This window comes from Diadema setosum, chromosome 4, assembly GCF_964275005.1.
Source record: "Diadema setosum chromosome 4, eeDiaSeto1, whole genome shotgun sequence".
Lineage (NCBI taxonomy): Eukaryota > Metazoa > Echinodermata > Echinoidea > Diadematoida > Diadematidae > Diadema > Diadema setosum.
Window position 1 is genome coordinate 8289153 of NC_092688.1, and position 13962 is coordinate 8303114.

Sequence of the window (13962 nt, forward strand, 5' to 3'; positions counted from 1 at the left end):
CCAGAACTCCTTGGTCAACCAATCGCTGCTTTAATATTTTAGTGACAGGCCAAGTGGGCGGAGCTTGTTTGTGCGTGCCCGGCTGGCTGTATAGTTTTGTTCAGTGGAGGTGGGATGGGCCTGGGAGAGTGTTTGTCTCAGGGTAGGTTGACAGAGATGGCTACTTATGTTGCACCATAGACATAGCACATGCACATTGCCACATTAGCGCAGACATTCTCAGAACTACGTTTAACTACTAGTATTGATACAAATTCCATGTTCAATTTAGAACAAAATCACACACACACACATGCATGCAAATGTACTATAATACATGTACATAACTGTGAGTCGAAAAAAATTCGACTCTCGCGAGAGTCGAATTTCACTTAAGTCGACGCATTTTTGCCAGTCCCGAGAGCTTCGACTCATGCGAGGTTTACTGTAGTTATATAAGTCATTTACCAATGGTCTACGTCATAAACTTAAATATATTACACTAATATAGCTATAACAGCAATAAATGAAAAGTTATTTTGTTCTTGATTTTTGTCTCAACTTCTGGCCGTCTCCTTTGAATGCTTGGAAGGAATCTGGTTCGTCCTGTTGTGGAGAGAAAACAATAAAGAATACAACCAAACATTGGTGATAATCAGTACAGTCGCTCCTTTCATGTATGGGACTACAGCATGACCAATACCATGACTTTCCAATTCACTGAAGAACTAGCTGGCTTAAGTTTGGCGCGAGGACTTCAGAATGATATCATCAAGTATTCCAGAGCAAATCAAAATGATTTAATTGATATAATTAGCAGAGGCCCTGTTCTGGGCTTTGGAGCATATGTAGGCTAACATTTTGACTGTGTGCTTTGCTCAAACTTAGAAATTATAGCTTCAAAATCATTCAATCGCATAATAACCTCTGAATGATCCACAGAGAATATATCAGAATTACTTCATAGGAACGAACACCCCCCTGAACTTGTATTTCACTCTCATCACAGCCAGGGAATTGATCTACTAGGCCATCAAAACAATTTAATTTAAGGTAATTAAGTTTTATGAGGTATACTGTATGTACCTGTATTAATAAACTACTTTTTGTTTGTATTTTGCATACACACAGAACTGTTACGTAATGTTATGTACTATAGCCATGTACGGAAACATCAAAACAGGCTCATTTGCCTGTATGGAGAACTGGTGTTCCAGTACACAACATATTAAAGTCATGTAATATGTCAACTGGGGAAAAAAGAAACTCCAGAGCTCACCAAACCAACTCCATTGCTAGCTGCAGAAGGTCGTATCCTCCTGATGAAGGTCAGTGTGCCCTTCTTGTAGTCATAGTTTGGGATGCCCCTGAATTGTCACGAAAAACAAATTGGCATTTGAAGTCAGTATGGAACTGCAGAACTGCAGGGTATGGTGGAAATAAGATTTAATCTAATCAATGCTTTAAATATAGAAACTTTATACATTTGCAGGATGCAGTGATACATCAGATTTGTAGCTTCACTGAACAGATTATGGGATTACACAGGAAATAGTAACCCAAGTTAAAATTCCATCTTGAATATACTTGTAAATTAGAAACATAATGCTATGTTATACTGTGGGTTTGACAAAAATTTGTGCAACTAAATACTACTACTACTACTACTACTACTACTACTACTACTACTACTACTACTACTACTACTACTACTACTACTACTACTACTACTACTACTACTACTACTACTACTACTACTACTACTACTACTACTACTACTATGGGTCGAGAGGGGCATTGGGGGTTAAAAACATTTTGTTCAAGGACGTAAGCACTGGACGGGAATTGGACCCCTGTCCTCTGATTGGGAGTTGGGAGTCTTATCCACTATGCCACAGCGCCCCCATAAAAAGAATTGATATAGTTGATAAGATTTTTATCAGTACCTCTGTGGGATGTCTTCTGGAGGGATGACAGGCTTGTATTCTACATTCTTCTTCTTGCCGTCTAACCTGTGACCTTCCCCTTGGAATGCCTGCCATGGATGAAATCAATCACAAGTACGATGACTGTAAGTGTACACTATTCTATTTGTGATGAAACAGCAGCAAAGTCATGTCATAGTGGTAACAGTTCTGTGCACCCCTGGTGAGCTGAGGTTGGGAAGATGCTATAATTTTTATTGACTGCTAAACAGAACATGAACGTAATCAAGTTAACAATTAATATGACACGTTCAAAGTGATAATAAATAGGTTGAGTATGTAGGTGTGTGCAAACTTACAGCAACTTCATGTATAACATCATAATTTTTCAATGACAGAATTTTAAAAGACAAAGACATAACACATCAGATTATTTGTGATTTCTTGAATAAGCAATTTTGTAAGCATTTCATAAATACTTAAATGTAAATGTTTACACATAATACATAAAAATTAAGCATAACACCAATATAGTCTTCTGTGTGATTTACTTAAAAGGATTAGTTTATGCATGATTAGCTGCAAAGTCATTCATGTCTGACTTGATTATCTCTGCAAATCAAAGCATAATACAAACTGCTCAAAGCACTCAAAAGAACACCAATCTAGGACTCTAGGCAGAACATATCGTGTGTTACTCACTCTGAATTTATTGACATCGATGTACTGTGAATAGTCTGTACTATCCATTTGCATGTCCTGACAGAAAAGGGAAAAAAAGGTTTGGTAAGAGAACAGTTAGGTGTCATAACTCATCTAATATATAATCTGATATGGTTGTATCTACCCTTTCATATATCATGCTTTGACCATGTTTGATGTAATTTTCAAAATACAAGTTATATCTCTTTGAATTCATGAATGTTGTCTGCAATCTATACCTTTGTTCAAGTATTGTGTAAACACAGGGTTTAGTCTTTATATCAAATGGGTTGCCCATGACCCTCTTCCACAGGCTTGAAATGAGCCTCAACCAGTTAGAAAGACTCCACAATGTTTTTACAACCCTTGGGAGATTACACAAGACTCTGGCATCAATGTTTCATATCATCTATATAACAAATGGCACAACAGGGAGCACAAAGGACATACACCAGCACAAAATGAATAAAAGCAGATGATGCAAAACAATGTACATGGTAACAATCAGCCATGGCATCACACCAGCTACAGGATGTCAAGTCCCACCTACCTCACTTTCAGGGTGCTTTTGTTTTGGTGCTGCAGGTTCCACATAGTCCACAGGGGCAGCAAACTCCACCTGCACATTGATAATCAATGGCAAAAAGAGAAAGAAAAGAAAAAGAAAACAGTGACAAAATATAAAGAAAGAAAATATTACATCAGACAATGATTTTAGAAACTCTGATTATGGGGCCTTTTGGTATCTAAAAGTAGAGAGCAAATTCCTATCCTCAACTTAATGAGCATCAATTATTCCAAGATTATTGTGAATGTACTAAAATTGCACGTTGGCAAATTTGCTGCATGCACTTAACAAGTTGCGGATTCATCCCTCTTGAAACATCAGTTGACAATGTACTGGATCAAGCTGGGAGTCAATCCAATGCATAAACTACATGGGTGTCCCACTCACTGACTGAATCATGATTCTTTGAGTGCAGTTGTCATTGAGGAGCTATTCAGACAGACAGAGATCAGAAATGGGGGGGGGGGGGGGAAATAAATACAATGTAATTTAAATCTGGCCTAATACAGACCCTTCCCCCATAACTTTATTTTCAATTTGTGCAAGACATTATTTCAAATTGTCAAATGGTTCTCGCGTGTCTGCTATATACTTTGCTGCTAAAAACAGATACTCTGGACGCACAGCATTTACTCCACACACCAGGAGAGTACATGTAAGGTCTTATAACTATCAAACACTAATGTATTGAAAAGACATGGCACAGCTGGTGTTGTTTCCTCAATTTCACTACCCAACATCTGTTTGCCCATTCTGGTGAACCATTCAAATTATACTTACACTCATGTCACACTCAATAATTGACACTGCATCACTTGGCTTTGTCTCCAACACTTCCAGTTCATATATCTTTAACAAAATTTAACAAAACCATTATCAGACATGGCATTTTCACAGATGATAGACCAATATAAAGATGGCAGCAATGTCTAATCTTCTCAATTAAGTAGTAATATTATCCTCCCACATTTTGTTGATGACATTTCTATGACTTTAATAATTATTCACAGCCAGCACTGCACTCATATCAGGGAGTGAAACAGAAGAGTTTTTCTTTTCTTCTTCTCTAAGCAGATAGAATAACAAAGTGGTTTGTTCAATGTGTGTATCTACATGTATGCATGTAAATCTACATAACCCAATCATTCTATCTGTGTTTGAGTTGAAATGAGGAATAAGAAAAACATCTTTGCAGCTGATTGACAAATTGCCCCACATCGCCGTAAATAAGTACTGAATTGATCAGTGTTTTAGTAGTAGCCATGATAAAAATATCATGGGCATACATACTCGAGCAGGACTCAAACCTACGATATTTTTATCATGGCTACCACTAAAAACACTGATAAATTCAGTGCCTATTTACATTGATGTGGGGCAACTTGTCAATCAGTTGCAAAGAAAACATCTCTACGGAAGAATTTCATGAATTTGAATAAACATCTTTCATTTCTGCTCTCCCCATCTCCCCATCCGAAATTCCTTCTTTCATATCTTTTTGTCTATTACAAAACTTTTCACCCCACTGTTTTGTGTATTTCCTTCTCTAGTGCCACAACATGGCCTGGTTGATACCTGATCAATTCAATTTCTTGTATTTATTTGGGGCGGACCACTCCACTAGGTTTGCACCCTGCTCCTTGTGAGGAATAGGGAGATCTTTTAGATCTTGGATCTGAGGAGATCTTTTACATGCATGGGTTGTGACTCTCTCCCACAAGGGACCTCCACTATGTGTCCTATAGGGGGACAGAGTGTTTTGCCTCTTACAGAAGGGACCGCATGATAACACACAATACTGCTCAGCTAAACTCACCGGGACATGATGAACTCGCCCCATTTGCTTGCATGGCAAACACACTACCGACTGAGCCCCCTCACCACCCGTTATTGGCTTGTGTGATATCACTATACACATGTTACTTCCGAAAAATATATCAATTAAACTGAACTGAACACAACACTCACAGTTTCAAGGCCGGTCACCAGCAAAAACAAGAAGAACGTGCCAAGCTCCCATCGTTCTTTTGCTGTTCTTATTTACATTGTGCAAATCAGCGGGGAACCTTACCTTGTCATTGTACTTGATGGCTATCATGTCACCTTTTGTTAGGCAGGCAAATCCCCTGAGTATGTTCTCTAGCCTGATGAAATTGCACAAGTTAAGGACAAAATGGAGAAAATGTTACACAAACAATTAATCACTCAGAAAACAGTACCCTATTGACCAAGGACAGATAATGCATTGTTCTGACTGGTGTGGAAATGCATCACTATGTATTAAAATTTACCCCAAACTAGAATTATCACTGAAGGTGATTAATGCCCCCGCCCCTAGTGTTGCTTTATAGTATGTGATGTCATGAGGGCAACGACGTTAATACCAAGTTTGTGCACTTGTTGAATTGGAAACAGAATAATTTTAGTTTACTGTACAATTACAGAGTTGACACTGAGTTCCACAAGGTTTGGGTAAAAAGTGTGGTTACCATGGCAATGTATTGTCTGATACAAAGACAAGGGACATTTTGCATAACTACACTTAAAGACCATCATACAATGTACATGCCAAATTTGACCTTCAAGCTTGAATACTTTATTATGATACAAAAATGAGTGGTTACCATGGCAACACATTTTCCTTAAACTAACACATTGGTGTCTTGCAAAACTACACTTCTAGATCATGATACATACTAAATTTGACTTTAATTGCTTGAATGATGGAAAAGTTATTAGATCTGCAAGGTTTTGGTAAAATTGTGGTTACCATGGCAACAGTTTGTGTGACAAACACAAAAATTATGTGTTCCACATCTATACCTCAGGGCCATAATGCCTACCAAATTTGGTTTCAATTGCTTGAAAACTGTGGAAGAAGTTCACTCCACAGGATTTAAAAAAAAAATGCGGTTACCATGGCAACGCATTGTCCGATACAAATACAAAGGACATTTTGCAAAACTACACTTAAAGAGCATCATACACACCATACTTTCACCTTCATAGATGAAATGGTTCAATTTGATATAAAAATGAGTGGTTACCATGGCAACATATTTTTCATATGAACACATTGGTGTCTTGCATAACTACACCTCCCGATCATCATACATACTAAATTTGACCTTAGTTGCTTGAATGATGTGGAAGTTATTCAATCCACAAGGTTTTGGTAAAATTATGGTTACCATGGCAACACTTTGTCCGACAAACACAAACATTATGTGTTCCACATCTATGCCTCAAGGCCATAATGCCTACCAAATTTGATTTTAATTGCTTCAAAACTGTGAAAGTTTTTCACTCCACAAGATTTCGAAGAAAACATGTTACCATGGCAACACTTCATCAAGTAGAAACACAAGGAGTGCCTTGCATAACTACACCTATAGATCACCATATATACCAATTTTGAAATTGATTGCTTAAATACTATGGAAGTTATTCAATCCACAAGGTTTTTGGTAAAATTATGGTTACCATGGCAACGCATTGTCTGACAAACACAAAAAACATGTCTTGCACATCTATACCTCAATATCGTCATTTACCCTAAGTTTTATTTAAATTGCTTCAAAACTGTAGAAGGAGTTCGCAACGCAAGATTTTGCAACAGACTGACCGACCGACCGCCCGACCAACATCACGGTGATTCCTATAGAAAAAATTTTTCTATATCAAAAAAAAAAAATAGTATAAAAATCCTGGCAAAAAAGCTTTCAGATGTGATGCTGATGCATATTGATTATGAAGAACAATCTATACTACAGGTACAGTGTAAGCACCAACAGCAAGTACCTGGTATGTTTTAGTCCTCTGAATCTAACGCATAACCATGTCACATCTTTGAAGCTGTAATGCATTGATCTCTTTGCACTATAACCCCAAGCTATCAGATTATTATGTAGACACATCATAAATATTGCATTCAATTTTCAAAAAGCTGTGCTTTGTTTTGCTTTACTCCCATCCAAGAAATGTTTTGTAGAAAAAGTGCAGTGCATAATGTTTTTTCAGTAATACTGAGTTCAAAAATATAAGCTCCTTTTCTAAGTGTACACTTCTAGTGCTTGCATATGAGCCTATGCACACACACACACACACACGAAGGTATGTGCAAAGAAAAAAGGAAAGAAAAGAAAAGAAACAAAACCCAAATGATGTTGATCAAGAAAGGATACACAGCCTTGGGATTGAAAATATCAAGGAAATCTGTGGACTGTGGCTGGAACTTGGAGTAGGTAGCAACAGGAAGTCCATTGGCCTCCACCTGGATGTTCAGCAAGTCTCCTTCATCTAGGAGCAAATTCTGCATCATCTGAGATAGAAAAGAAGGGGAAAAATCCAAGAAGTAGAGAAGGTAACAAACGCTACAAGTGGTGTTGATGTAACCATGGACGTGTTTGCATTGGCACAGAAGACCCAGCTACGAAGTCTGGTCCCATTTTACAGAGAACATTTTGCTCACTGTTCATGAAGCGCTACCAGTCCACACTATTTGCTTAAAAGAGATGACCAGACTGCACTGTTGGGTAAATGTGGTGTCTGGAAACCCAGCCAGCCAGCCTCAAGTCACATTTTTGTCATGATGTACAGATAAGTACCATCATAGAAATGAAGTGGTTCTTTGGCCTCGTGACCCTAACAGTCTTTGGATACAAGTCAGAACAGCAAGAAATAAAGAAAATAAACCTTGTACTTTTTATTGTTATGTCAAAACAAATCAGCATACAAAATTTGCAAGAGGGCAACATTACTACTTAACATTGCTCTTGTTAGGCACACATTCCATTTGTTTAAAGGTACAGTATATGCTTCTCCATGGAAAAAGAAAAGAAAAGAAAGAGTATAGTGATAGTTACCCAGTATGGAAGGTACACCTTCCCCTCATCAGCCACAAACTCCAGCACCCCGCAGTGTGTGGTCCTGTTGTGTTTCTTGTTATGTAACTTGAACAGCATTGGGTACTCAATGTGAAGTCGAGCTAGAAAGGAAAAACAAGAAAAACAGCTGGTTCATAAAAAAAGTCATCCAATGAGCTGTACCTTCACCTTTACCTACATTGTTTTGGTTTCGCAGTACACATACAATGTACAAGTGTATGATATGCACACATATGAATATTTGTTTGTAAGTCCATAAATATTTCCACCAATAGATCTGGGCCCTGTTTCATGAAGAGTAGAAATTGATGAATATGGTTGATTTCAACTGTAAGTCTATGGCAGCCTGTGTGGTACGGAAATTTAAAATTTATTTTATCTTTTGATAAAAGGGGCCCTGAGACATCAAACTAATAATGTTTAATTTTCACTTGTATATCAGTGCCAGAGAAGAGAAAAATGAACCTGAGGGCGTTGACCTCAATTTTTTGTCTCATTTCATTTTATTCCTTCCTCTTTATGAGTCTACTTTTTCAAGTTCATTGTGCTTTTGTACAAATTGTGCCGTTTTGAACTTATTGAGTTCATTATGGAGTTATGTATTTTTATTAACAGGAATTTGTCATTTCATATTGTTCTATTTCCTTTTGTATATTTGTGTGCTTGTATATTTGGAGACTGTTACAATGATTTTTATGCCTGAGTGCATGACAACAAATGACTTGAATCTCGAACCATTTACAGGATATGTTCATATTCAAATGAACAGACTTGTAACAGATTAACCCTGGAGAAATCTAAAGCATGACACAGACAGGACATGTATAAATGTGACAGAAGAGTACAGCAGAGGACCTTCATTGCCTTTTATCAGAGGAATGAACAGGTGTTAATTGGTAGAGTCAGGGTACAATATCAAAGCATTAGAAAACATTTTGGAACTCATCTATGACCCATCAATTTGAATAAACATTATATCATCAGCCTTATGCTAAACGGACCTTAAAGAACTTCCCGTTATGCCAGAAGGGCACTAATAATGTATAAAGTCTATAGCATTAAGGGAATTTTGGCATAACAGTGGAAGTGGTTTAAGGCCCTTTTGGCATAAGGCTGACGATATACACTTGTATTCTTGTATTTGAAAGTTTGCATAGAAACAATGACAAAAAACTTACCCAGGGTATCAAGAGCAGAAGGCGGCATGATGACTGTGAAGATCAAAATCAGAAAATGCATTTTAGTACAAGTGTATTAGCTAACAGTATCAAATACTATTTCTTCTGGGGTTTGTAAAAAAAACACACAAAAAAAACAAAAAAACAAATAACAACAACAACAACAACAACAAACTCCTGAAACTACTTATCCAATAGTGGTGAGCCAATGGAGTAAAATGGAGTCAAAAGGGACCTGAGCTTTCAATCTTAGCAGAATCTCTGTTAGAGGCAAAATTACAAACAGGCAGGGAAAGCGATCACATCTAAGGACTACACATAATAAGCACATTGTGCTGATGTCAGCTTAAATTTTCCAAAAGTTCTTGCATTCATTTACCTCTTTTTTTTTTTATCTAAAAGACTTTCTTCTTTTAAAAAAAGTCAATTTTGATACTTAGAATCTACAACAAACAAACAAAATCCTCTGGCTTAAGATGCAGAAAAGACAGTAGGCCTCACTCTTTCCACCCCTCTCCACATCCTCCCTGTAGGTGCCGGACAGCATAGACACAGAAAAACATCGGTACTGTGTCTTGAACTGGTTTGGGAAAGGAGCAAATGAATTGAACCCGAACTGCAGAAGAAAGGAGAAAGAAAAGGAAAAGAAACAAAACATATAACATGAAATATTGAACAGACTTACATTGATTGACTACTCACTAAAGATTAAGGGTCAGATTTTCAGCACAAGAATCGACATGTCAAAACATAAGAATAATTCTTCATCAAACATCACTAGAGAAGATCTTTATGTATGAGAAGTCATAACAATACTACCACATGTGAGTGAACTGGTCACGATGAGGTTCTAGGAGTTACCTTAGCCACCAAGGCCAAGGTGCACTAAAGCTTCCCAATCAATTTCATATGGTAATTTTATATCACTTTGTAAAATCATATCAGTATATATCTTTGATTGTTTTTTCACTATGCACTGACATGCTGGAGAACAGCCCTGTCTGAAGCTTGTACTGCACTGAAAATTAATTTAATGAATAAATATACTTATCACAAATTTAAGCAGGCAAATGCTCAATGCCATACCATTCCACATAACTATATAGGTCCTTAGACTGATCAGAATAAGTAGTACAATGTATGTAGATCTAACATGATTTAAAGCGATGTTTAGTATGGTCTATTGCTTGTGATGGGACTGTGATGGGATTTTAACATTTTGCATGATAATTAGAAACTACTTATGAAATGTAAGAAAGTATATGTTTCTAGGAGGAATTCAAAGTCTGTTTGATGACAATCGGTTCTGGCATGGCAGAGATATATAAAAATAAAGTGAAACAAGTGATAAAAGGAAGGCCCCCCCCCCCTTTTATTAGGACCTCTTTGTTTTTGGAAATCTCACGAATGTTGAAGCAAATTTCCATCAAACTTTGAATTCCTCTTTATGGAATTGTATGCTCTTTCATAAGTATAATAATTATTTCATAAGAGATTTCTCATTATTACTACATGATTATATCACAGTAACAAAACATTGTCTGAACTGAAGCCCCGTCTCAACAAAAACTAGTTTCTAGACTGCCAGGCTAGAGCACCCTATGTACAGGTACCACTCTCATCTAATACTTAAAAAAAAAAAAATAAAATAAAAGATATGATTTAGGAAACACACAACTTCCATAGCTTTCCATTCTGTGATCCATATCGCTCTAGCAACTACTTCCCAGAGTCTACTAGAGTCTAACGTTTTAGGTAGAGGAGTCAGGACATGGGAAGTAGTTGCTCATTCAGCGTACACGTACGTGTATTTACCTTATTGCGCAACACGGAATCCCCATCCTGATCCCGTCGCCTCCAACATACCATTCAACAATTCAATTAAATTAAGTCTAAAGACTAGTAAAGTGTATAAAATTTGGCATAATAAAATTTAACTCTTGCACGCAACATAACACACAACACTCTACATGGGCAATGATCTGCTTAGTTTAAGCAACAAATACAAATTGGTTGTCGCAAAGATCTTAGTTCTCGGGCCCACACAGTGATCATTAGATTGCAAACTCATTCTTCGATATTCGTAGTCCCACAGTATACTGATATAGGTTACGTAGACTCTAGTTTGCAGCATCACCGAACGGCCAGCCAGCCAAATGCAACACCAACAGACTCATTACCGACGACGAAAGAATTTGAGGGTCTGCAACTGTCAACAACGAAGGATAACTTGCAACCTACCATTGTTACTGAGTTGCCAGTCTCTAGCTGGTGTATCAAACCGGGCCCGAAGTTCCGTGACGTTCGTGAAAGAGCACGGCAAGGAAAATTACTGCTATAATGCGCTCTCCTTCATTGCAACATTGCCACACAAAAAAAGATGCGTGTATAAACGTACTGTATTGTTTTGATGTGTTGCTTGTGTACACAGTGTACGCTACGAAGTCTTCCGATATCTTCATGTGCAAATTTGTGCAGAGACTAGAAGATCCTGCGCCGATAGAGGGCGCAAATTTACGAATTGAACGCTAGACAACTCGGCCTCAAAACAATCCGACCCTGCCAAAACTGACAGGTGTGATAAAGAAATTGGGCGTCTGCAATCTTGGCCAACTCGGCCTATTATAACTTGTAATAAAATTATTAGTAAGGAAATAATGTATTTCCCTATTGCACTAAGTTGCATTATAGTACCTTAAAGACTTCAAAGCTAAAGTACTAAGGTAACTTCAAAGCTAAATCACTAAAGTAACTTCAAAGCAGTTCTTTGCCATCAGAATCAAAACAATAGAGCTCCCACAACAGCCGATCGATATGGTCATTCATTGGTCAAGGTATATAAATTTAAGGTAACCTCAAAACTAAATCAGTAAAGTAACTTCAAAGCAGTTCCCTTACCCTCAGAATCAAAACAAAAGAGCTCACAAGAGCCGATCGATATATGGTCAAGGTACGATAGATTTATTCAAGCATAGTTTATAGTTGTATGGTCTCTATAAAACCACGCCGCTCTAAAGATCGAAACTAAATCTTGTGTTGCAAGGAAGGTAGAAAGTGTGTGAACAATGATAGGTAGGCATCGAGCACCATGGTTGTTGTGTGGATGAGAGTGACTCTACACCTTAATCAGTTAGAGGTTGAACACGCTTTCTTCAAGGGGACTGGCTGAAGGGACTCTGTAATTATATCAACTTGCAATGAACTTTCCATGTCTATCTTTTTTTTTTTTTTTTTTGCTTGTTAGTTTTTTTTTCCAACTTTTGTATCGAGTCATATTTTGAAACATTGTAAGGAAAGGGACCAACCCCACGTATATGAATATAAAGTGCACTACGGGGCCTAATCATTGTACATGTGTTTGTGAATGTGAGTTTTATGAGCGGGATTGACGTCCGATTCTCATGGCGACAAGGGAGGAGTCCGCCCAACCATCCGGGGGTTACACCTTTTTTTATTGACTCGGAAAAAGTGTTCCGCATAAAAGATGCATAAAGGCCTAGTCTTTATGCCAGCCACGCTATTTTTTTTTTTAAATTAATTTTCAGGTTGGAAGAGGATCGCCTGCACCCCTTTTGTTTGAGAATTATAGAGACAGGACTTCTTAGACTAGACTTGTATTTTCTTAAATGAACCACTACCTTGGGAATTATACGTAATACCGTTCATTTAGCCTCAGTGCCATGGCCTAAACATCAGGGATGATAGTGACCATTATCATTCTGTGGAAACCAATCAGACAATGGCCTTTAGCTGCCAATGGCTGCGAAGGGCCATTCAGTTGCAGTGTATTAGAGATTTATCAAACTCCTTTGGAAGTGACTCTTCCAGTTACGTTCAGACGGTGATTCTAGAATTACGTAATACTGCTCAACCTCAGTGCCATGGCCTAAAAGAAATCGGGAATTATAGTGACCATCAATGCCATCACAGATGGAAACAAATCGGACAATGACCTTTATAGCTGAAGGGCAATTCAGTTTCAATGTATGAGCTTTAAACATCCCGTAACTCTCTGTGATTCACAAGTTACGTTTAGACGGTGATCCTTAAAGTGAACATTCAAAGAAACTTACCATTTGGCACAAATTATATGCTGTGTTTTTAAAGCTAGAACATTGGAAAGGACAAAATGTACTTTTGCTCATTCCACAACGGGGAATGCAACAAGAGCGAGGAGAAATTTAATTAAATGTCTGCGGTAATGCAAGCACTTTGGATGAATTCAGCCAAGGTTTTACAGACGTCATCAAGTGGACCAATCTAACAGCAGCAGATGACGTGTCACAGCTAAAACAAAAAATCATAAACTTGTGCATTCATAGCGCGTTCGACAATTTTCGATAGGTTGACGAAATAGTAAGGAGAATTCTCTCTTTTATGTTGCACAAATCTTTTCAGTTAGGTCGGGAATTGTAATGATATGGGGCTTGTTTAAACTTTATTTGAAATTTTATGAAGTATATTATGTGAACGTTTAATATCTTTGAACCTCGAGGATATACAGGTAAAACAGCTAAGTTTGAGGATAAGCTCGTATATAAGTTGCGTAGACGCACTCGTTGATAGCTCACTTTTATACTATAGCTATCCACGAGATATCTCACTTCAGTGTTAGCGCTCCATCCTTGCGCTCTATCAAAATCAAATGAGCCACGGCGGGGGAGGGGGCCGAGTTGGGGACACTCGGCCGGGTGTCCCAACTCGTTAAGCATCGTGTGGACAGA

At 37.8% G+C, this 13962-nt stretch overlaps 1 protein-coding gene across 1 annotated transcript; it reads right to left on the reverse strand.

The window, feature by feature from the left end:
- Positions 1-433: 433 nt before the first annotated feature.
- On the reverse strand, positions 434-11606 carry LOC140226829 (ubiquitin recognition factor in ER-associated degradation protein 1-like). The gene is made up of 12 exons (XM_072307256.1): positions 11480-11606; positions 9740-9854; positions 9239-9271; positions 8040-8161; positions 7359-7495; positions 5246-5318; positions 3955-4023; positions 3157-3225; positions 2607-2663; positions 1926-2014; positions 1259-1346; positions 434-585 (listed from the first exon to the last, which is right to left on the reverse strand). Exons 1-12 carry the CDS (start codon positions 11480-11482, stop codon positions 514-516), a joined length of 927 nt encoding a protein of 308 aa, XP_072163357.1. The 5' UTR covers positions 11483-11606; the 3' UTR covers positions 434-513.
- Between the last annotated feature and the right edge of the window lie 2356 nt (positions 11607-13962).